The 24192-nt window shown below is 56.4% G+C and overlaps 2 protein-coding genes across 2 annotated transcripts in view; both read right to left on the reverse strand.

Annotated features, from left to right (window-relative positions):
• Positions 1–6724, reverse strand: part of LZTR1 (leucine zipper like transcription regulator 1) — a 17684-nt gene extending 10960 nt beyond the window's left edge. Inside the window, exons 1-6 of the mRNA XM_011355932.2 lie at positions 6391–6724; positions 5857–5919; positions 2862–2918; positions 1278–1357; positions 822–930; positions 234–317 (exon numbers count right to left, since the gene is read on the reverse strand). Of these exons, the coding sequence (XP_011354234.1) occupies positions 234–317; positions 822–930; positions 1278–1357; positions 2862–2918; positions 5857–5919; positions 6391–6590 (593 nt within the window). The 5' untranslated portion in view covers positions 6591–6724. The remainder of the gene's footprint in view (positions 1–233; positions 318–821; positions 931–1277; positions 1358–2861; positions 2919–5856; positions 5920–6390) is intronic.
• Positions 6725–7545: 821 nt separating this feature from the next.
• On the reverse strand, positions 7546–21588 carry AIFM3 (apoptosis inducing factor, mitochondria associated 3). The gene is made up of 20 exons (XM_011355933.2): positions 21533–21588; positions 18757–18928; positions 14829–15042; positions 14478–14587; positions 14099–14208; positions 13958–14002; positions 13631–13727; positions 13443–13555; positions 13077–13163; positions 12708–12799; positions 12466–12596; positions 12270–12385; positions 12119–12190; positions 11969–12032; positions 11308–11384; positions 11088–11205; positions 9763–9861; positions 9413–9488; positions 8790–8894; positions 7546–7915 (listed from the first exon to the last, which is right to left on the reverse strand). Exons 2-20 carry the CDS (start codon positions 18785–18787, stop codon positions 7876–7878), a joined length of 1797 nt encoding a protein of 598 aa, XP_011354235.1. The 5' UTR covers positions 18788–18928; positions 21533–21588; the 3' UTR covers positions 7546–7875.
• Positions 21589–24192: the final 2604 nt, after the last annotated feature.

The following is a 24192-nucleotide window of genomic DNA, read 5'->3' on the forward strand; positions in this document are numbered from 1 at the left end:
AGAAGGGATCTCAGAGGTGTCAGTCCTTCTGACCACTGTGGGGGTTAAGTGGCAGCTTCACTCAGTGGCCCTCACCCCTATCCCGTCCACCTTCCTCTTCCCCCATCACCTGTTCACACACCCATCCTCCTGAGAAACTCCTGGCCTGAGCCCTCCCATGCCAGAAAGGCCCACTCCACCTTAGTACACTGGGCCGCTTAGAAGCAGGGTGCACACACTGGGCTACCACCTACCTGGCATTGCCATCGTAACCAGCAAAGATCCACAGCTTATCACTGTACACCGTGGCACCATGGGCTGACCTAGCAACCGGCAACCTGGAGCAAAAGCAGTTGGGGAAGAGTGAGGTCCTCCCGCCCCAGCACAGATCCGAGCCTTGTAGCCCCAGAAAGCCAGTCCGAGGGCCACAGCCTGCAAGTCCCGATGGGCCCTGGGGTTGCCGTGTCCTCATCTGCTGACACTGAGACTCCTGGGACTCCAGCTGAGGCATAAGCAAGAGCAGCGGGGGCTAAGCTTATGAGACACCAAGCCACCGAAAAGACACTTAAATGTCCACAGGGCACGGAGCCCTCTCTCAGCTGCCACTGAAATATCAGAGGGGGAACTCACAAGGCAGGACCATTGAAGTGCCCACCACAGGATATGCGGTCCCTCCTACTTTCTGAAAAGAGGAAATCTAAGAGCTGGGAGAAGGCGACCAGGCGCAGCTAGAAGTTAGCACCAACTCCCAGCTCGCAGGCCTCTTTGAGGCTCTCTATCTGTAATGGTACGGGGCCAGAGAGCCATCACAATAACCCATGAAGGTTTCAGCAATCTCTCACCGTCCTTCGATTTTCCACTCCGTCCACTGGCCAGTTGCAAACTTGTATTCAAAGAGGTCGTTTTTATTCTTCAAGTTAGAATTGGAATAAATGTCCCCAGTGTAGCCCCCTAGGTAAAGAATGAGAAACCGTCACGCTCAAAGGCAGCATCTCAGAGTCCTCAAACTCAAGGAGGTGGAGGCAGAATCTGGTCCCACTGAAAAAGCATTCCAGAACTCTCTCTGAAAACCTCAGGAGCACCTGCCTCTGTGCTGGACTCAGGTGGCAGGAGTGGCACAGAGATCAGCAGGACCCCCATTCTCTGCCCCTGGTGGGGAGGGGGAGCCACTTTCCAGCCCAGTCAGAGGCAGACAATTCCAACCCCAAAAGATCAGGCCAAGGGGTGGACAGAAAGAGTCTGGCCAAGCACAGCACATGGGTCTGAGATTTGGCAGAGGGGCATGAGCGGCAGCTCACCAAAGACGAACATGCTGCTCCCGTAGACCACGGCGGAGTGGTGGTAGCGGGGGGCTGGTGGGGTCCCAGTGGTGAAGGCCCTGGCAGAGGAACAAGGGGCAGTGGGTGTCAGCAGGGGTCAGCCATGTGGTCAATGCAGCACGGGGCAGCCCCTGCCATCCCACATTTCCTTTTATTTTTGTATTTTTGAAGGCAATACCTGTGTCGTTACAGAAACTTTTTAGAAATTTGTCAATAAGAAATCCCCACCCCACCCCATCCCACCCAAAAAAAACAGCACTGAAATTTACGTATAATCCCTTTGCCAGAAACTACTGTCCACACCTGGAGGTCTCCTCCACACCTTCCTATGCATATTGTGCCTCTGATTGATTTTTAAAAATGGAATCACATGGTAGGCATTCTGTAATCTGCTTCTTCAGCTGAACAACAGACTGTGACTAGGTCTTCTAACGATGCTGCTCTAGAGTCATCGTTATCCCCACACTCACGGCTGCACTGCATTCTGCAGCAAGCATGGTCCACAAATTTTGCTGAATTAAAAACCCATTTATACTGCTTTCCCACAGCTGCTTCTTTTCAGTTTCATATTCAAGCAATTTTAAACAAAGTATTGTGAAGTCTTCAGAGTGACTTTTAACATAAATCTATAACTATTGGCCACATTTTAAAATAAAGTGTGAGAGAAAAAGCATATAAATTTCTGCGGCAATCCCAGCATGACCTGGGTCTCCTGGGAAGAAAGTGGGTGGCGTGGAGTGATGCTACCCCGGCATGCAAGGTTCAGCAGCTGTGTGTCTTGGAACAGGACATCCTTCTCCATCAAAGGGGGGCAGTGAGACCCCACCCCAGAGGGCTGCCAGGGATAGAGAGGGCTGTGCACAGAGCTCCTACACAGAGAGTGGCCCCCAAGAGGCTCAGTGAATCTGAGCTCCTGCATGAGCAGATGGCAGAGCTCAGGAAGAAGCCTAGTATTTCCTAATCCCAGGATCCACTTCTTGTCAGCTGCGAGCTGCTCCTGGGCAGGGGCTAGGCTGCAAGGCACAAATACACTGTGCTCAGAGAGGGCAGGTGTCTCGTCCAAGGCTACACAGCTGGGGAGGGCCATCTGCAGGAGGGAGGCCAGGGCCCATGCCCACTGCCTGTGTGACATCTTCTGGCAGAGGATGGGCCCTATGGGGCAGGGAGGGGAAAGGAGCCTCTGCAGCAGCAGTCAATCCTAGAAGGACCCACCATCTGGTGGCCCCCCCATGTCAGCTTCCACAGCAGCCCCTGGCCTGGGAGACAGGTCACTGAAGGGCGATCCTAAGGCAGAATTTGAGGACCCACAACCAGATGAAACAGATCCCGTAATTAATGGGATTCGGAATAATCAGTCTCAGTAATGGACTGGACAAGAAACCAGGAGATGGAGGGAACATTAAGAGAGGTGCTGGGTGTGGAATGCCAGGGGATGCTGGTATCACCTCCTTGAAGTTTCTCTCTACTTTTCCAGGAGTGACTCCACTGACAATCAGGACCCAACACAGTGGTACTGTGCTCTAGGAGAAAGAGCAGGGCCCTAGAGCTCGGGAGGCCACCCACCTGCACCAGGAGCAGTCCTTCACATCGAACCGCAGAAGGTCATTGAGCATCGTCTTCCTGAAAGACAGCCAAGGAGAAGTGGGCTCGGTCCTGGTCTGCTCTGCAGGGTGTTGCCTGGCCAGGACCTGGGAGATGGACACTGCAGCCCAAGGGGTGGGGGAGCTGTTATGGGGGACTTAGCCAGGGCCAAACAACCAGCTGATACCTGAGGGACCAAAGAAGTGACCACAAAGGAAGGTCCTTAGCTTGTGTAGCACAGAGAACTGCCTGCCAGGGGTCAGGATCAAAGCACGATCCCGGACACCCCACGGCTGGCTGACTCAAGGGCTCACACCTCACCCTGGCCTCCAGAATCCCCACTCACATGTCCCAGTGCCCCCTTCCCTGAGGCTATGCCACCACAATACAGACGCTTGCCCACTTGCCCACATCTCAGGGGAGGCCCCTTCCCTTCTCTCTGGGAGATGGGCACTGCAGCCCAAGGGGTGGGGGAGCTTCCTGCCACTTTTTTATCATAAAGCCAGTATAAGAACTTCATTAAAAATACAACAAAATAAAACCAAATCCACTGGCCATGGCAACACCTAACACAACCTGCATGTTACCACCCAGCCCTTATCAGTAAGAGGGAAGAAGGGTGTCAACCCAACAGGAGTCCATTGTCCTCTGCACACCAGGCCTGGCCTGCGCTGGGCACCCCGTGCACTGCCAGGTGCCCTGCCTTGCTCAGTGTGCACCAGATGGCTGAGCTCTCCACCTCAGTTTAAAGAAGAAACAGCCTGGGAGATAAAAGGGCCTGCAGGAGGCCAAACAGCCAGGAAGCCAGAGGCTGGGAAGCAGAAGTGCGAAAGTAATTCCTCTCATTTGCTTTTCCTCCCCCATCCCCACCCCCACTCCCATTAGCCCCCACCCCCCACCCTCATGATGCAGGCCATCTTTCCTTGTACTCAGTGGTCTTCATAAAGTTGCAACTAGACTGAGAAAATTTTGTACCCTGTTTCTTACTGTTACATTGCAGCAAAAATATTTCTGCTTGTTGCTAGGGTCATTCAAAGTACCTGCTACAGAACACTCTTGGGGCTGTTCCCACCCACTGCCCTGTGCTGTACACCAGGCCTTTTCTGCTTGGAGGGATTCTTATTAAGGTTCCAGTAAATGTCTTTATTTCATTCCTTCAAGTGACAAACATTTGTTGAATTGTCTGGGTGCTGGGATACAAGCCCCGCCCTGGTAGAGGAGAGATAAACATCTGTGTGCTCTGAGACCATCAGGGAGCTGGAAAGAGGTGCAGAAGATGAGGGGAGGACTGCTAATTGGTCCAGGAGATTCAGAGGAGGGGCAGGAAGGGTAGGAAGACAGGAACAGCCAGTGCAAGGGCCTGAGCAGGATGCTTGGTACAATGAGAACACAGCAAGGCACAGCAAGGCAGTGCAGGATGAGGTCAGAGGAGCAGTGGGGGTACACCAACTGCCAAGAGGGCTTGGGCTTTTACTCTAAGAGATGAGGAGACATCCCAGGGTTATGAGCTAAAGAGGAACATTCTCTGACTTGCATTTTCAAATAGATCCCTCTGGCTGCTCATGGGGAAGAGACTGTAGAGGAGGTGGGCTGGAAACCAGGAGACCATGCCCAAGGAGACCCTTTTGCCCAGTGTGCAAGCTCTCATTGGGTCCTGCCTACCCCGCCATTCTCAAGTAGCTCTCCTAGGGAGTCCTGCAGGACAAAGGCTGCAGCACCAATCAGAGGCCAGCCATTCCTGGGCTTCAGGCCAGGTTCTGTGGTTGAGAGGTGGGGACGGGACTCATGGGCAGGGTGGATGGTATGCAAATACTGCACCCTCAACACAGGGAAACGTTTGTGCTGAGCCCCTTACAAGCTTGTCTTCACTGAACCTCAGGAGCACCCTGCAAAGGGAGCACACATGGCTGCCCCATATTCACAGGAGACCAAAATGCAGTTGGTGCTATTAGGCCACTTGCCTGAGCCCAAAGTCGCAAATCTCTAATTTGAAATGAGCCTTGCCTATCCAAGAGACCAAGCTTCTGTTGCACATCCAGCAGGTTCCCTACCCTCCCAGTTCCCTGGTGGACATCCCTGGCCTTTCCTGAGCACATCAATGAAGAAGGGAAGCCCTATCTAGACTCAGACCTGGTGCTATTCTGCACTCTCCCACTTCCAAGCCATCGCCTACACTGTTCCCTCTGCTTGGCATACTCTTCTTCTGTGTGGCTCACTCCTTCTCATCTCTCAGGTCATTAACTTTTCTGCAAAGGCTTCCTGACAAGACCAGACGCTCCTATAGAACAAGCATGCCTGCTGCGCCTGTGCCTGCACCCAGCACCTGACATGGCCCAGCTCAAACTAAGAGAGCTCTTTTTTTCTGGGAGGTAGAGCTCCTGGGGCCTGAATCAGAAGAAAATATGCCAGAAGGAAGTGGCTGCACAAACCAAGGGTTCACCTCTGCCATCATCTTTTGCCAGAGGAAACCAGCCACAGCTTAACAAGGAACAATTCAGGGGTTGGAGGTGTGCCCACCTATAGAGCATCAGGTTGTTTCCAGGAAAGTTTTTTTTTTTTTTTTTTTTTGCCTGAAATTTATAGCAATTTGGGAAAACCCTTACAAAAAGTGAAAACTGTGAGAAATTAAACTGTGTCCTCCATACTTTCAGCTTCCATGTGAGCATGTGGATGAGGCCCAGAGAGAAATGCAGGGAAGGAAAAGTGCCCGGCAGGGTGGTGGCCAAGATAGATGTGTTTCTTTCAAGGCTGTGTCCACTCCCTCAAACGAGAGGGAAATTTCCAGTGCCTGAGCTTGTGCTACCCACTGGATGCTGAGCTGAGTGCCTTGAGCACAGGGAACCTCACAGATTGGGAAATTGAGGCTGAATGCTTAGCTAACTTCTGGATAGACAGTAGCGGAGCTGCAGAGGCCCAATCCAAACCACGATACTTCTCCCTCCCTGGTCCAAACACCCTGATGCTCAGACTCACTCACCCATTGTCTCCACCAAATACATAGATGGCATCTTTATAAGCCACCACTGTGTGCTTGCTGCGCCTGGAAAGAGAGGGGTGGGCTGCATGAGGACATGACCCTCCTGGGGGCACCCAAGGAATGAGACCAAGCACTGGGGCTGCCACAGAAGTTGAATGACACCTCTCAACTGCCAAGATCAACAGAAATCCCTAAATTCTACCAGTACCCCCCGCCCAAAGGACCCTGCATGTAGGGACCCCTGACACTGCCCTGGGGCTCTCTGGACTTCTCATCCCACTGCAGAGCACCTGGGACCTCAGCTGGAGATCCACAAACACAGCATAACTCTAGTACCCCTGCCCCTAACCACCCCGCTCCGGGACTCCCTCAAAACCCCCTCCACTGCCCTGGACACCATCCTGGACACCACCGCTCGTCCTTCCATTACCAGATCCCACTCCAGGACACCACGTCCCAGCCTCACTCCTGAACACCGCCATGAAACCCCCTCAAAAATCACTCCAGCCCCAAGATCCCTGAACCCCGCCGTACCGAGCTCCCACAAACTCGTCGCAGGGTGGGAGGCGCCTCCAGCGATGCACTGTCTCAAAAGGCCCGAAGTTGAGCGTCAGGTACTCGACACTGTCTGAGCAGCTGTGGTCAAAGTCCACGCTCGGGGCTACCTTGGACCGCGCGGCGCCTGCCAAGGCTCCGGCCCCGATCGGGCCCCCCGAGCCGCCAGTCCCAGCCATCCCGGGTCCACACCCGATCTGCCACCGGGTCCGGGAGACGAGCGGCCACCGCCCTGGGCCTCCCCGAGGGACTACATTTCCCGTCGAGCTCTGGGCCGACGGTGCAGCACTTCCGCCTGACACTGCGCTTCGGTCGGCCCGTGCTTCCCGACAAGCCTAGCGCTTTGTGACTCCGGGGGCGGGTATGGCACCTGTGACCGGGCGTTGCGAGCGCGTAGCCTTCTGGGAAGCATTTCTCGCAGAGTACTAGTGCCAGGTTTCCCCCCAGTGAATGGTGTCAGATCCCCAGTCCTGTTCGACTGCACTTCCCCAGCTCCTGCCTTGCCTACGCCGCCCCGAGATGGGCCGCATTTCCCGGCATGCCCTGTCTGCACGGGGTTCGCCCGTGATTGTTCGCGGCTCCCGGGATCCCAGGTGGAGGGTTCTGGACTCGCAGCAGCCCCCACAAGCAGCCCAACTACCCCTTCCTGCTCGCGACCCCAGCCCCGGCCACCCGCATCGGCCCTCGATGTTTTTATTGGCTGAGAGGCAATGTGGCTTAGAGGCTCTGGGTTCTCATTTCTCAATAGCACACCCTCAGTTTCTTCACCTGTGAAATTAGGATTTAGGAAGACGCTCTGGCTGCCATGAGAAGCATGAGATCTCTCTCAGGACCCAGTTCTTACAACCCTAAGTGGGCAAATGCCTCCAAACTGCCAACCACCTGACTTCTGAAGAAGCACTTCCTGTCTCAAGCCCTTTGCACATGCAGCCCCCTCTACCTGGAATGCCCTTCCTTCGAGATCCAAAACATTGGTTGGAGAAGACTTTCCTAACCCCGGCGCCAGAATCAGTTGCTACCTCCTCTGAGCACTCACAGGCCAAACTTCCTTGGCGTGGCACTAAGCGTTCTGTGATTGTGCCTGTTTCTCTGCTTTCTCTCTTGTGAGTGCCCAATTACAGTGGAAGTCACACAGATCTGCAAATGTGTGCGTTTTAATTTTAAGGTAATGTCTAAGATGTTGTAGGCTCCTACAGGGGACCAGTCCCAATACAGAGAAGAGGCAGGGCCTGTCTCGCCTCCACTGCTAGCCATTGGTAGCTGTGGAGGCCTTGGGTGGTGAGCATCTCTTGGAAGAAGCAGAGGCCTCTCTGGAAGTGAGCCAGGCAGCAGATGGCAAACACTGGGAGGGCTCAGGTCCTGCCCTGGGGGACCCTGGGAAATTGGAGGTTGGCACCTGCCCCCAGGGCTTGGCCTCTGTCCCTGGTGCCCCAGCATGCCTGCCTAAGTCTGCTGCATGCAAGCTCAGGATCCTTTTCCTGTGAGCCAAGACATGTCGCCGGTCCTGCAGGAATGAGGGAAGGAGGAGTCAGGGCAGATGAAGAGAGCAGGCTCCCCACTCAGCACCATGAACAGCTAGCTGGCCCTTGAGGGCAGCAGGGGCCCGCTCTGTGCCAGGCCCTGGTGCCCAGCCCAATGTGTACTTGAGCAGAGGGGGAAAGACCATTGGGTGTAGACTCAGGGCTGAGGTGGGAGAGGCTCAGAACAGTCATCAAGAAGGACAGAGGACACGTACTTGCTGTGCAGCAGAAACAGCCTTTGCGAGGGCAAGAGGGAGAGACAGAAGGCCAGGGAGAGAGCACGTCATTTATGTCCCCTCTTGGTTCTTCATTGTTTCTACCCTGAGGCCTACCCCCTTGATGCCTTCAGGCTTTCCTCAGTCCCTGGGAGCTCTCTGTAGGTAGGTTGAGCCTACAGGGTGACTCCATTGCACCATGCCAGGATGAGGGTAATGACTGGTGTCAGTTCTCCCAGACCCCAAACAACCACCCCACATCTCTGTGCAGGGCGTCCCCAGGGGCATACTAGCTGCATTTTCCCACCTGGCTTCTGCCAGGCTCAACACAACTATGTCCAGTCAGGTGCCCCAGGCCCAGTGATTGCCCAAGCAGTAGGCCTTGACTCCTCCCCACAGCACTGTCCCTGGCCTATTTCCTTTCTATCACCCAACAGCACATATAAACAGCCCATTCCCATATCATAACTTTTGCCCCATATGGCACCATAGCCCTGAGAGCCTCAGACTGATGGGGACCAAGAATGAGGGGACTGGCCCTGGAGGAGGGCTGTGGGGCACCCGGCTGTCATGGGCATCTTGAAACAGTCCTTTGTTGGACTTCTTGCCCTCCACACCCCAGGTCTCCAGTGCCCACACTCACTCCACTTCCCGCTTCCGGATGGCGCGGCCCGAGGCCAGCACCTCAGCCACCTTGGACACGATGGGATCATAGTTCATGCTGGCCACGGCGATCACCTCGTCACCTCTGCAGGGAAAGGGTGGCTGAGCCTGAGGACTGCCCAGCAGTGGCCCCTCTCCTTTGAGATCCTGACATACTCCTGTCTACCTGGGGCCCAGGGAGGGATCTTACCTTAGACAACTGGACATCCTGAGCACCAGCCCTCCCTGCTCTGCACTTTAAAAGCCCAGCGCGGGCTGTGGGCTCCTACAGGACCCCCATGGGGGCGCCAGCCTTACTTCTACTCCTCAGTGCGGTTCAGGGCTGGGACTTCCCTCAGTGTAGAAGCGGTGTGTCAACAACACCCACCTCAAAGAGCTGTCCTGAAGATAAAATGTCCCACCCCAATGCGTGGCAGATGGAATTATTACTGCTCCACCTCCTCACCTCTCCTTGACAGTGTCTCCTGCCTAGCTGCCCCCTTTGGCCACTAGCTCCTCCTTTCAGGTAAGCCTCCTTGTCTGGAGCAGCTTCTCTGGGATGAGTTCCCCCTAACCACCGAGCTCCCGCTGCTTTGCTCCCCTTCTCCGTCCCGTTGCTCTCACTTGGTGTAAAAAGCCACGAACTTCAGCTCCTCCAGATCCCCTTGGATGATGACGTCGTCGAAACCTTCTCCGTACCCTGTAGGCCGGGCAGGCGAGAAGCGTCCACGTGAGCCCAGCGAGGAGGATGGGGCTCCGCCGGATCAGCATCCTGAGCCCTCATAACTATCCTCTCTGGTCCCCAGATCCCTTTTTTTAGGTAGTTCCTGGCTTTGCCGCCGAGTTCTTTGCTACTTCCTATAGAGGTCGTGGCCCCGCCCAAACTCCAGGCCCCACCTGTGCAGTCCGCTAACACCTTAGCTCCGCCCCTACGTGCGCTAGGCCCGGCATCGTCCGTCCGAGGCTCCCGTTACCCGCGTAGCGTAGGCTCTTGCCAAACATTGCGGTCCACAGGTAAGGCACGGTGTTGATCTCCGCCTCCTGAGCCAGCATGTTCTGGGCTGCCACGCGCCCTGCGGGACCCAGAGTAGTGAGAGCCCAACCCTAGCCCCCACCATCCCTACACTGCCTGCCCCTGCTCTTTAGGGACCCTTCGTGTGTAGGCTACTCCTCCTTGCAGCCACAGAGGTCAAGAGGCGCATCATTGCTCAGGCACCTGTCCCCACTTGGTTGCAGCTGATTGATACAGAGGGGAACACCTAGCTCAAAGCTGGCCACTTAGATAGCTTCTCTGGAGAATCTGAATGAAGTGCCCTAGGTCTGGGGCTATGGGACTGCCCCACCATCTCAGGTGTGCACACAGACAACGAATCAGATACATCATCAGGTCTGAAGAAGGAAGCATGAGAGTGGGCACAAATGCCTGGGAAAGAGCGATGTCAGCCACATCCAGGGCCCCAGAGAGAATAGTGGGTGGCTTTCCAGTCCATGAAGCTCCACTGGAGTCTTGTGGTTGGATGTCTATGAGAGTCCCCGGGACCCTCTCAGTTAAACCTTAATTTCATTCAGCTGACGAGCAGCCTTTGGCTCCTTAAAACCTAGCACCAACTTCAGACCTTGGACCAGAACAGAAATTGGTACCAGGAGTGGGGTTTCAGGCAGCAGAGACTCAGATAACATGAAGGCGGAGGGGAGGGGAGGTGGATGCGGGGAGCCTGGCGGTCACCCTGATGAGGCAGCTAACTTGCTGGCACTGGCAGTTTAGGAGCCCAGACCAAGAATGCACAGTGGACACAGCTTCGAAGGCTTGGTGAGCGGGGAAAGCTATTCCTCAGAGAGCACAACAAACAGTTCCCCACTGAGCCCGGGTTTCCAGGCCCAGATAGCAGCCTCCCAGGGGCCTGATTAAGGCAACTGAGTTCCCAGAGCCAGCTGAGTGGCCCAAGGGAGACAGAGGCACTGAGAGGGGAACTGGCCCCTGTCCTACTAAATCCCTTTCTCCCTGGCGAACGTGTGTCTTTGAGGACAAAAGAAAAGGAGAGGCTCAGTTGGTGTGGGGTGCTGTGGCTGGCTGAATGGGGTATCCAGAGGGCACAGGAGGGAGATGGGCCACAGGCCTTGCTCTGTGAGCTGGCTTGATCACCTGGATAAGGCTGGCCAGACAGGCCACCACAGATCTTTGAATAGCTCTGCAACCGGCAACCAGGACCCAAGGTCAGCAACTGAGGGGTGGGACTGGGGGAGGCTGAGACTCTGGGACAGCCTCCCACCCCCCACCCTGCCATGGGGCTGGCCATACCCTGGGCATGAGCCATCTGCCAGTGTGGGATGTTCACTTTCCGATTGTTCCTCCAGGCCAGAGGGAAGGTAACAGCATCACCTGCCGCAAACACACCTGGGATGTTGGTCTGCATCATCTGTGGGTAGATGGTCCAGGGCTTCATAGATGAAACAGGGGCCCTAACCTGGACTTCCCACCACCCCCAGTCCAGTTCCCTTCCCACCTCACCCAGCCCCACCTTGTTGACAGGGATGAAGCCTCGGGAATCCAGACCAATGCCACTCTGCCTCAGGAAGCCCGTGGCGGGCACCGCGCCTGACAGGACAGGGCCACTGTGTCCACTCCCTGGTCCCTCCCTTCTCCCTCGTCATTGCTCTACATGACCCATACCCTTCACTTGCCAAAACCCAGCTGCAGATTGATCATCCAATGGGCTGCCTACCCTTTGGCCTTTGTGCATCCTGTCCCCTCTGTCTGGGTCCCCACAGGACCCCGGGCCTCCCATCACACCTCAGGTATCTCCTCCTCTGAGAAGCACTCCAGGAAGCTCCCTGGTGGGGGTCGGCATACACTACCATCCCAACCCCAGTGCTGCCACCTCCCAGCTTTGTCCCTCCCCAAAGTGGCACCTCAAGTGGAGCAGAGACCAGTTAGAGGCATGTCTGTGTCCTGGAGCCCATAAAGAGCAGGACATGGAGTCACATATGAGTGGGCAATGGTCACTGGGAGCACCTTCTGTGCCAGGCCTAGGCCAAGCCCAGTATGCCTGTTCCCCAACACCCCTTTGAAGTGGGTACGATTAGAGTCCCCATTTTATAGATGTGAAAACTGAGGTAAAGGGAAGGGAAGGGACTGGCCCAAGGCTCTGCTCATCCGCACCCACCTACCTACCCACTCACCAATGCCCACCACACAGACGTCAGCCCGTACCACCTTGCTGCTCTTCAGTACGACCTCCTTCAGCTGTGGGGAGTGGGCAGGTGAGCGGCTGGGTCAAGCTCCCAGGCACCAGGGAGAGGGGACAGAGAGGGGCAGGGAGAAGGGCCCACCTTTCCCTCCTGGGCCCGTAGCTCCGACACCTCTGTCTGCATGTAGAATTTGACCCGGTTGTTCTCAAACACCTATCAGGGCAGGTGGGCAGTGGGTGAGAGCCCATGGGTGCCCAGGGTTCCTAGGGGCCAGGGGCCAGGGTGGGCTCACCTTCATAAGGGCACGACCGACACGCTCCCCCAGGAACCTCCTGAAGGGTGTCTCCTCCAGCTCCACCACGGACACTGAGTGGGCCTTCTCAGTCAGATAGGCGGCCACCTCCATCCCTGGGCCAGGGTGGTGGGCAGCAAACTGGCACCCTGTACCTCCTAGAATCAGCACCACCCCACCACCCCCAGCTGCTCACCTAGGAAGCCGGCTCCCACGACCACCGCATTTCGGCCCCGGGCCAGCCTCACCACACGATTGGCATCCTCCGGAGTCCGGATGGTAAACACGTTTTCCACCTCTTTGCCTTTGCAGCTCAGGGTCTTAGGGCTGAGAAATGGCCAGTGTCAGTGAGGGGCTTCCAGGCACCTGAGCCTTCCCATCCTGGCTAGTGCCCTGCCCAGTGTCCACCAGGGGGCAGTGGGGGTGATACCCTCTCACCTGCTCCCTGGAGCCAGCAGCAGCTTGCTGTACTCCAACTTGAAGCCATCCTTGAAAACGACCTTCTTGTTTCTCACGTCCACTGTGACCACCTGCAATCACACCGGGCAGAGCATGGCCCTGAGCCTGGCTGCCCGAGTCCTGCAGTGCGTCCAGAGCCCAGCCAGACCCCCTGAGCAGCTTCACAGTGCTGTTCCTGGCCCTGAGTTGTTCTTCCTCCCTCACCTGGCAACTCCTCCTTATTCTTTAAGCTTCAGAATGCACCCTCTGGGTGCCTAGGTATCAGGGCCAGGAGGGCAGAGCACCCCCACACCTTCAGGGACCAACAGGGCCTCATGCCCTTCATGGTTCCCCAGCTGTGCCCCCTACCTGGGCCTCAGTGAGCACTTCGATGCCATAGGCTCGGAAGAACTCCTTGGGCCTTAGGGCCAGCTGCTCGGGCTGAGCATCCAAGGACTGCGGGAGACAGCCAGCTTCAGACAGGGCCAGGCAGCCAGTGTTCCATTTGCAACAGAGTACCTGGGGCCCAGGGAGGGCAGGCCAGCCCCAGGTAACACAGAGACTACAAGAGAGAACTCAACAAACCCAGATCTTCAAATGCCAGGCACTGTGGTGCCTGACATGACTGGAGAGAGCAGCTGGCCAGACTCCCAAAGGGCAACAAACAAGGCTCCAAAGTGGGCCTGACTGTACCCAGAGGGATAGGGCCCAGCTCCCACTTGCCTTACCCCCCACCTTGCTGAGCTTGGGTCGGTCATAGGGGAGGTGCCGGTCCAGAGTGCACAGGACGATCCTGTCTGAGAAGCCCTCCTGCCGCAGGGTCTCCGCACACACCAAACCAGCTGCACCTGAGAGGAGGGGCTGCGGGTCAGGCACCAGCTCTCCCCATCCTCACCCTGCCTGCCCCTCATGACCCCACCAACCTGCGCCCACAATGAGCACGTTGGTGCTGCCACTGTGGCCAGCACTTGGAGAGATACACTTGGCCATCACCTTGGTCCTTCGCTGCAGCTGCAAGGCCTAGGGGTCACCGGAGAGTGGGGGTCAGCTAGGAACTGGGGTCAGAGCCAACCGCCCTATGCCATCATCCCAGCAGTCCAGCCTCATCTGCATCATGCAGGCCTTCACTCCACTCCCCAGCCACACTCGCCAGACTCCCTCCCACCGCAGGGCTTTGCACACGCTGTTCTCCAGGCCCGGATGCCCACCTCACCTCTCCCTTTTGCCTGAGCCCCAAGCCACCCCCTCACCTGCTTGCTGGCCCGGATGTACACCTTCTCCTTCTCAATCTTCACCTGCAAGTGCTTCGGTGCTCAGAACCAGGCTTTTGGGTGCTCTGGTCCCTGACCCTGTACCCCGAGGCTCCCACCCTACCGCACACCCAGCTCCACCTGGAACTTGTGTAGACTGTCCAGGCCAGGGAAGTCCTCCAGGTCCCCAGTGCTGATGTTGAAGCAGGCACCATGCCAAGGGCAGCGCACCCGGCCACGGGAGAGCACGCCTGGGAGGGGCAGTGAGAGCTGGGGTCACTGGCAAGAGCCCCTCTCCAGGGATCCCTGTGTCCCAGCACCCCCTGGCCCTTCCACACAGCCCAGGAGACCCCACCAATAGATGAACTGGAGGCTCTGGAAGGAGCCAAACTGGCCTGGGGCCTGGTGGAACTGGGGTGTGAGCCCCTTAGGGGCAGAGCGTCCCCTCGTGATGGTGCAGTGGCCAAGCCCACTGGAGGGGGTCCTGCCCCCACCCCCCATGTATACCTCGACAACTCACCTTTCACCAGGGGTGCACCATAGTGTGGACATTTGTGGCCCAGGGCATGGAACTCCCCATTGTCCTTCACCAGCAACACCTTCCCCCAGCCCAGCTCCACTTCTCGCATCCTGGGGAAGGGCTGCCTTCAGAAGTCAGGACAGATGTGGGGCACCACCTCTTGCCGGCACCACGCCTCCTAGAGTCCAGCCTTCCAGGGAGCAGGCCCAGACCAGCAGAAGCCACAGTGGAGGTGGCCAGGACAGGAGCTGGCTAGAGGCCCCTTCCAGGCCTCCCCACCCACCACATCAGTGGCTTGTGCTCTGCCCTCCCACCTTGGGGCCTCTGACCCATCCCAAGCCCAGCACCCACTGGCCATTCTCGAGGTCCTTGACATGGCAGACGGCGGCCTCCACACAGTCCTGAGCTCCAGAGTAGGGGTGAGGGGCAGGCAGGCGCTCCTCTGAGTGGAAGTGGCAGGCAGTGCCGTTGCCCTGGTAGGCCCGGGGGCTGCCTTTCCCGCTGGCTGACAGCTCCTCCTTGCCCCGCTCCTTCTCGGGCAGCACCACCTCAATCTTGAGTTCCACTGCAGGTGGGCAGGGCAGGAGGGGGGCACCGTGAACCTCCAGCCTGCATACCCCACAAGCTCTGAGCAAGGCCCGCTCCTGAGTGCAGGTTCTCCCCTGTGCCTCAACCTCTCCAGAAAGCCATCTGCAGCACCAGCAAAGAGCCTTAAAGTAGGCAAGAAGCAGGGTAGGTGCGGCAGGGGCAGCTGCTGGGTGGGCTTGACTGAATTTCTGCATGTTTTTTTTAATTTCAATAACATGATTCGTGTGTGGGGGAGGGGGCAAAAACAAAGCTCTTTAAACCCTGAAATTGCCTTTTCTCCAGGAATCTGTGTGGAGGAAAGAGCCCCGGTCCTCTGAATCTTGCTCTGACTCCAAGGGCACAGTCCCCAGTGGAGGACAACAACATCCCTGAGGGATCACGTTTAGGATCTGACTCAAGTGAGAATAGGGCATCCCAAACAGGTGCAGCTCAGATCCCAGCCAGTGAATCTGGGTGACGGGAAATCAAGGGTTCCTTATTCTATGCTTGCAACTTTCTCATAGGTTTGACATTTTTTTTTCAAAACTCAAAAAAAAAGTGTACACAAAATAATTTCAACTTCTCAAAATAGCTGATCTCACCACTTTGAGAATCCTTCGGCATTTACCAAGCACTGATGTTTCAGCATCTTCACATGCAGGAGTCTGGGGCCTTAAGGGTGACTCCCACCTGGGGCATGCATGTGGACAGAGCAGAGAGGGCACAGCCTCCCCTGCCCCCAGCCTCCACACAAAACACACTACTTCCCCAGCCTGCCCATGGGGCCGATTCTAGGGGAGAGTTAACTGGAGATTGTCATTTTCTTCTTCATACTTTTCTGCATTTTCCAAATTCCCTACAATGCACCTGGGGTATTTTTCTAATTAGAAAGGAACAATAAACAGAATTTTAAGCAGCGATAATCCGGCCTCCTGGGCTGCTGCTGCTGGGAGGAAGGCTAAGTAATGGAAGCTAAGCCCCTGGCACAGCTTGGGCCCAATGCAAAAGCAGGAGGTGCCTCTCCCAAATCCCAAGGCACCAGAGCCTCCAGGCCTCTCCTAGCTTCACCTCTCATCCTCTTCGCCCCAGACCTTTCACTCTAGAAGCAAAGAACCCAGAGTCACAGTTTCCAGCCTTCGCCTATGCAGTTCCCTTGCTCCAGGCTGCCATCCTTCCTGGACCTAACTCCTGCCCATCCACCTAGACTCAACTCAGGTACTGCCTCCCCTGGCTGCCCAGCCCCTCCATGTACCTCCATCTCAGGCTGTGTAATCCCCCACCCTGGCCTGGCCTGGGAGTCTGAGGGGGCAGCCCCCCTGTCCTCACATTACGGCCCCCAGCCCAGGCCTAAGCATGGCAGGGGGCAGGGGTGAAGGTTCACTCCATGATTCCAGCTGGGCAGGAAGGGTGCCTGAGCACACCACATGCTGAAGCTGTTGTGTCAGGTGGGGAAGTTATGGGTTTTTCCCTCCATTTTCCACATTTTATGTAATGGTGTTAGAATGTTTTCAGAAGAGTTAAAAAGAAAAATATTTTGGACTCAGCTGACACCAGCTACATGAGCTTTAGAGAAGGAACTCACAAGAACATCCTGGCAGAGGCCCAGACAACAGCCAAGCCAGGCTTTTTTCATCTTCCACCTTCTTCCACAAGACTCTGAGACACTTCCTGATGCAATTTAACCCGAAGCCCTCTTGGGCAGATGCCTTTGTTATAAAATGGAGAGAATAGCATCTATCTCTTTAGCGACAGTGAATGCTAAAGATCATATACGTAACCCAGAGTATAAGCTCACCAGATGAAGTTAGGTAATAGTGTTTTATTGGTAGCTCTGAGCTTCCTGGCAGCCATGGCAAAGAAGGAAAGCCTTTAGGTAGCACCTGTGGCCTAATAAAAAGCAGGTGACCAGATACCAGGAGAGGTGCACTTCCTCCTAGTTCTGAGCTTAGCAAGGGTCTGGCCTGGAATACTTCCTATCAGGAGCCACTGAAGCATAGGTATATAGAGGGAGCTCAGGAAGTATGTGCTGATGTGCTCTGAGCCACGGAATTGAGAAAGGTAGGAAGTGAAGAATTGTACAAAGATCTTTTGCTTCTTCTGGTTTCCCTGTGGCCCCTTCTGACTCCAGCTGAACTCTCATGGCTGAAGGCTCTCAATCCTGCACCCTGAAATTCCCTGAGCCTCACTGCTGATGTTCTCAGCATGTGTGCCTAGGGCCTAAGCTCCTACCCTCCTACTACAGCCCCATGGGGGAGTCCTGGCTACAGAGATCCCAGGCCCAGACAAGGGGATAACAGTGTCCTGCAAGTGCCTCCTGTGTGGGGGGCCCTGTGCTAAGTACAACAGCCTGTACAGAAGGCACAATTATTAGCCCCATTTTATGAGTGAGAACACAAGAGACTCAGAGAAGTAAAGTCACCTGTCCAAGGCCACACAGCCAGGAAGGGGAGCTGGATTTGGACTCAAGAGGCCAAGTTCTGGTATGGTGAGTATACAGCCCCTGTACCAGGAGTCCTGGGGCCAGGAGTCCCAGGCAGGCCGGTCCTTTACATTCCTTTAAAAGAAGCTACAGGTGGCATCTTCTGCCCAGGATCTCCGGCCACGCCAGCAGTCCTACAGGAGCCAGTATGGGGCCAGCCAATGTCCTCCTACCCACTTCTGATGAGGGGAGGCTGAGGTCAAGACAATGGACATCATTTGCCCAGGTTATACATCAGGCAGGGAGGTATACAGTCTAGGGCTGGGTGTCCACAGCACAGGCAGGGCTGAGGGGAGGAGGAATGGGTTCCCAGGGCAGATGTGGGTGGGTCCCTCTGCCTGGCAGGGTATCATACATCTTCTCTTGCCCCCAAGTTCTCTTTCAGACCCAAGAAATGGAGAAAAAGCTCAGGCGTTCCAAGGTAATAGAGCTGATGGGTATCAGGTAAGGGGAGCTGGTGTGAGCCAGCCTGGGCAGGGTGGCCTGGGCACCATGGGCGGGGCACTGGCTGGGCACTAAAGAGGTATCTCTAGGCCTCGGTTTCTTCATCTGTGACATACCCGCACACCTTGCTTTCCTGGATGTTAAGAGGAGGAAAGAGGAAAAGTGGAGGCAAGAGGGAGAGCCCAGCAAAGATTCTCCAGCGGAGAGCAAACACCCAGGTCCCTCCAGCACCCTGGGACACCCCTACTCCGGGCTGGAACTGCTTGGGCCAGGCATGGTGGGGATTTCCTGTACAAATGGGGAAGTGTACCCAGAGAAGCTGAGGAGATGGCCCAAGGTCACAAAGGGGTCAGAAGAGGTGAAGAGGGCTGGGACCTGTCTACTTAGCTCTCACAGCAACTCTGAGAGGTCATTTTGTAAAGAGGGAAACTGAGGCTGAGTGGTAACTTGCACACCCTGGGTCACGCAGTGGCGGAGGGTGTCTCCAGAGACCCCCTTCCATGGCCCTGGGGGTCACAGCTCCTCTCCCCACCCTGTGGCAGGAGGAACCCTCCCCTCAGCTGCTATTCCCATCACCAGCACCCAAAGCCCCAAATAAAGAAGGGGGGGGTCACTGGAAGAAGGCCAGAAGAATGCTCCAGGCCCCTCACACCATCTTGCCTGCTGTGCATTAACATTCAGAGCAGCTGCTGCCCAGCCTGACCTACTTCGGAGGCAGAGAGGGAGGGGAAGGAAGAAGGTGGCAGGAGGAGGGAGGGGGGAGGGAGGAGGCAAGACGAAAGGAGTTACCTGGCTTGGGCTTGGAGAAGCAGCCGCCCATGGCGAATGGCCCTCAGATGGGCAGGGGGCAGGAGCACAGACGGTAGGCTGTGGGAGGCTAGGGTGCCCCAGGTGGGGCCGGACACCCCACGGCCCTTAGAAATGCTGGAGCGACCATCCTCGCTGGAGTTGCCTTCAGGACCTGCGGTGGAGAGTGGGGGAAACAGGGGGCATCTATAGGGACCAGGCCTGAGATGGGGATGTGGGTAGAGACACAGAGAGACAAGAGACATAGTGGGGAGGGGGAGGCAGGGCTTCTGAAAGAGGCCTGCGTTGGAGCTGGGAACCCTATAGGGGAGCCAGATCACAGAGGAACAATGTGACCAAGGATGGCAACTCCCCTTTGAGGCCCTCCAGGCTCAGCACCCTTACTCCCCTCTCCCACATTTGCCTGGGTTGTACCCACTGCCAGGGGAGCCCTTCTGCCCCAACCTCAGCCAGACTTTTAGGTCCAGCCCCAGCTGCCTTGTCCAGCAAATTCTCCCTGCTTTCTGTTACCCCTTAAAATCCCACAGCCTGGGAGCCCTGGGATCCTCCCTTCTCCAGGGAGGCTACTATGCCTGTGGTCAAACCCTAGGTCCACTTGGGCAGATCAGAACCCTGGTCCTTGGGCTTCTTCCTACAATGGAGTGATATTTAGCTCTCCCTGGCCCTGGCATGCACCCTGGTTGGCAGCCCCTGGATACCCACCTCTTCCAAGGGCAGCCACTGCTTCTTGCTCCCAGCCCAGCAATGGACCCAGGCTGCCCAGCCCTGGAAGGCAGGGCCAGGGGGCAGGGGTCCAGGAGGCAGCCCAGCCTCCACCCCTCCTCCTAGTGTGAGCTGCTGCCAGGAGGGGCTGGGGATGGGGGTGGGGCAGAGCTGGGCCAGTTCACTGGTCCCCAGGGAAACCCAGCTCCATGGTGAACAGAAGTGGGCGGCCAGCCCGGGCCTCTTGGGATTGGGAGAAAGAGAGGCTAGGCACACAGTCCTACCACAGGCCATGCCCAGCAGCCATTAGCTCCCAGCAACCATCCTCACTTTTCACAAATGCCTACTAGGCCTGTGGTGCTGAGGTCATGCCCAACAGCAAATAGAGAAACCAAGGGGCCAAGGGCTTGCCAAGGTCGAGCACAGGTAGAGGCATCTGGGTGGCTTCTCGCCCTCCTCCCACCTTAGTTCCAAGAGGAGGAGGGACCCAAGAAGTCCCCATACTACCCAGCAAGTCACCAGGATGGGGGCGGGGTAACCGAGTCAACAAGGAGATCCCTGCAGCCAAGGATCCCTCAAGACCACAGGGTGGGCATTCCAGAAGATGTAGCTTACAGACTGGACTCTGAAAGGCCCACGACAAAAGTGTAGCCGCCTTCTTTACAACTGACCTCCTCACATTCCATAGCACTGCCATCCCCTTTGTTTCCCCTGGAAGTTCTTCCTGAAGTCTAACTCAAGATGGGGCTAGCCCAGATCCCAGCAAGTGCCCTGAGTGAGTGCCTGAGAGCAAGAGGGCCAAGAAGATAGGAGGAAAAGGTTGGGGAAGGACCATCTACTGCCTGGCACTTGATCTTACCTGCTCTAGAGGTGCCTGTTATAGGCCAGGAGGCAATGGCACCCAAAGGCCACCTGGGCACACCCATGCTCTTTCCCACACTTGATGCCAAGGCAGGTGAGTAATACGTGGCCACCACCTGCCCTACTTGCAACCTCCCTGGGCACAAGGGGGCCCTTCCTCAGATCCTGGCTTCATCTCTGGCTCAGCCCTACTCACCTCCGTTCCTGCCTGGCATCAGGCCTCACCTGTTAGACCACAGATCTCAGAAAAGATGGGACCTTAACTTGCCACCAGATGCCTCTTCCCTCCCTTTTCAGGTGTCCAGGTGTCTAGACCTTCCAGGACCTTCGGCCTGGAAACAGATTTGCTGGGGACAGAAATTTCTCCAGGCCTACTGTGTGCCAGGCCTACTGTGTGCCAGGCCTGCTTGGTGCCCTCCTGTCTACTGCAGGCCCAGACACTCCCACTCAAAGGCAAAAGTTCTGGCCAGGTGGCCGGAGGGGACCCCAAGTTTTTGCAGAGTGTTGTCCTTTGCCCACAAGCTGCCCAATGCCAAAAAGTTGTAACAGTGCTTGAGTGCTAACTGCCCTCTCGGAGTCTGTATCCTGTCCGAGACCCCATGCCCCTTCCCAGAGCCCCAGCTGGTGCAGGCTGCGGAGGTGCCTCTCCCCACTCTGCCCAGCCCCTCTCCTTCTCTCTGGTCCCACTGTCCACCAAGGGTCCCATAGGCCCTTCCTACACCCACCCTGGGGCTCCTGCACAGCTCAGGTCCTCAGTGGCTTCCAGCCTTCCTCGGGATGGCATCCAAGCTCTGCAGCCAAGCATTCGAGTTTGGGGCTCAGACGCAAACCTCCTGTGTACTCTTCCTGCCTTTGCACGTGCAGTTCCTCTGAGATGCCCTTTCAAGCAGCCTTTAGGGACAGTCTAGGTCTCCCCACCAGACCGGGTGGCTCAGGAAGTGGGAAAGGCACACAGTAGGGCTGCGCGGCGAGCGGGGGATGACCCACGGGAGGAAGGGAGAAAGAAGAGGGGCGCTCCCGCCTCGGTTTGTCTCTCTTACTGGCTTCGGACCCTCAGCCCTCAGAGTGCCGGCTCCGGGTCTAATATCCAAGAGTGCGCTCACTAGCCAGGGGTGCAGAGGCGGCGGGGCAGGCACCTGGGGGCCGCGGCAGAATGCCGGGGTCGGGGTCTCGAGGGCTGGGGGCGGGCGCTCACCTGAGCTGGGCGCAGGCGTCCGCTCTGGAGCTGCTCGGGGCCGCGGCTGCTGGGGGAGGCGAGAGGGGGGAGGAGCGGGCAGGGGCGGGGCCGACGCTGCGGCGACACTGCGGCCGGGGAGCCCGCACGCCCAGCCCCGCCCCGCGGGGCCTTGCAGGTGGGGGCAGTCCCGGGTCTGGGGTCAGCCGGCGGCCTCGAAGTCCGGATGCTGCTCTTGGGGTGTGGGGAAGCAGCAGGGTGCCCTACTGGCCATGGACAACTGGCGGGGTCTGGGACCCCGGAAATCCTCGCGACCCCCAAGGGGCACCAAGTTGATTCTTTTTCCTTTTCTTTCTTTCGTAAGTCTTCCAACCATCCGTGAGCGACATGGGAAAACTAAATCACCCAAGAAACCTCTTCAAGAAAAACCCTAATCACTCCTGCCTGCCCCCAAATACTTTGATCTGCTCTCGGGGTTCAGTCTCTCAGGTATCCTTGCTCCCTCCCCCTCATCTCCCCACATCCATTACGTTCTATTTTAAATTATATTTTTTACATTTTCTCTTTTCCACGTGTCACTGTACCGAGAACTTCCTGGGTCCCCATAAATCCTGGTGCACCCTGGTGTTGTGTCCCCTCCACTAGGAAGTCCCCCCTGACAAGCCTCCCCAGACTCTATCAGGACCTGATATTCTGACTCCTGGACCTCAGTGTTTCATTGTCCTGTCCAGATCTTTGCATTGTGGTTTTGTCACTCCAGCAAACTGGAGTTTGGTGACTATGTGGGAAATGAATGACTGACACATTTCAGGGAAGTGATGTCATATCTGTCACTAAATACATCAGGGCCCACCAACTCTGTTGTTCTGTTTTGCTCCTTTGGCGCTCTAGTTGGGCCCTCTTTGTTGCTGCCTCTCCGCTTTCTGGGCCTTGCTCTCCTATAAGGATGACAATAACAACAGGGGTAACAGTCCCCTGTGCCAGGCTGCTCCAGCCTACCCAGGGAGGGTCTATGCCCCACATCACCCAGGGGGGCCAGGACAACTCTCCCTCATTTTACAGATGGGGAAGCTCAGAGACCATCTCACTTAGGGGCAGGACCAGAGCCTGCATGGGTCACACTCATGCAGGTGGGTGCGGGGCCCAGGCCTGGAGGGGAATGGTGGCTCTGCGGAGGCCATCCCTCTATGGCCACATGTGGTTTCCACAGTGTGATTGTTGCAATGTCACTAGGAAGATGACATTGCTTGGGCCTGGTTACCTTGGCCTCCAGCCTGCCCCCATTCCATACACATGCTGACCTTGCATCCTCACCCTTCACCCCACTCGCCATGTCCCAGCCAGGATGACAGTGTGCTCCATTACTATGGCTTTGGCTTCACATGTATTTATTCCTTTAATCTTCACAACAGCTCAAGGAGGTTCTCTTTGTATCATCGTCATTTTACAGATGAGGAAACTGAGGTTCAGAGAAGTTAGGGACTCCCCAAGGCCATGCAGTTGGTGAGTGGCAGTGCACAGACTTGAATTCTGGCAGGCTAGCTAGGCTGTGCTGGGCTTACTGCCAGTCTTGGCCAATGCCTCAGGGTCTCTAGTGCAAAATTCAAGTCCTGCTCTGTGACCCATTCAATCAGTGAATCCCTCTCTCCCAGGCTCCCCGGGAAATGTGGTAGTAAGTGCGGTGGCCCTGGGCAAGGGCTGCCTCCAGGACACCATAACAAGTGTAAAGCCAGGTGCTCAGGTTGTAAGGTGGGGACTGTAGAGCTTGGGGTGTCAGAGATGAGACTGGGGGACAGGTCAGTGTGGGAGATTGAGGCCAACAACTGAAAGATGCCCTGACATGGGGGAGAAGACTGTCGTGGTGCCTTTTGCCCGGGGGATTGGGTTCAAAGCTCTGACTGCCCCATGATAGGACACAAATTGCAAGATCCTCATGGAGCAAAAGCTAGAACTGGAGGTAGGCTAGGAGTGCTGCCTTATGGAGAGCCCACAGAGTTGGGGCGGTGCACATAAACAAGGGGATCCAAGGACACTTAGATAGCCTCTGAGCCTTGGGCAACCTGAGGTCCTAATTTTGCCCCAAGGATAATGCTGGCAAGGTGATAGCATCTATCCCAGTGGCCTTGTCAGTACCCAACAGGGCAACAGCAAAGAGAGAAATCAAGCTCCAGGTCGAGATGTAGTGAGGTGAACTGGGGTGGCTGAGAGGCCCCTAGACCAGCAGATATCCCAAAGGCAGGGAAAGGGTTGCCAAGGTCTGAGAAGATGGGATGGTGAACCCTGCTCCTCCCAGGCCTGAAGCACTTCCACCATGCAGCAAGCCGGTCCCTGCCCTCTTTACATCTACCCTCTCCTGTCAGTTTCCCCTGTTCCCCACTCCCCTTAGCCTAGAGTCTCCAAGCCCACGTGCAGGATGGTTCTTTTTAGGTAAGAAAGTGATAGCTGCGATGTCTAACATTGGGATTGACACTTGCTCCCCCTGGAGGCAAATCTGAAGATCAGCAGGGCCCTCACAGCTTTGGGCTTCTGAGGGAAACGATTGAGTGGGGAGCCTCTTCCCTGAAGGCTTAGGTGAATTTTCATATGAGGGGACCTCGATTTGACTAACAGAGCCAGAGGAAATGTTGGGGGGCTGATACAGCATAGCCAACATCTGAGGTGAGGCCAGTTGTGTTCAGAGG

This window comes from Pteropus vampyrus, unplaced genomic scaffold (genome assembly GCF_000151845.1).
Source record: "Pteropus vampyrus isolate Shadow unplaced genomic scaffold, Pvam_2.0 Scaffold23, whole genome shotgun sequence".
Lineage (NCBI taxonomy): Eukaryota > Metazoa > Chordata > Mammalia > Chiroptera > Pteropodidae > Pteropus > Pteropus vampyrus.

Coding starts and splice junctions, on each gene's coding strand:
- AIFM3 (XM_011355933.2), bottom strand. CDS start 18,787: ATGGGCGGCTGCTTCTCCAAGCCCAAGCCAG. Junction 15,043..18,756: donor CTTCTCCAAGCCCAAGCCAG/GTAACTCCTTTC, acceptor GCCCACCTGCAG/TGGAACTCAAGATTGAGGTG. Junction 13,728..13,957: donor ACATCCGGGCCAGCAAGCAG/GTGAGGGGGTGG, acceptor GGTGACCCCTAG/GCCTTGCAGCTGCAGCGAAG.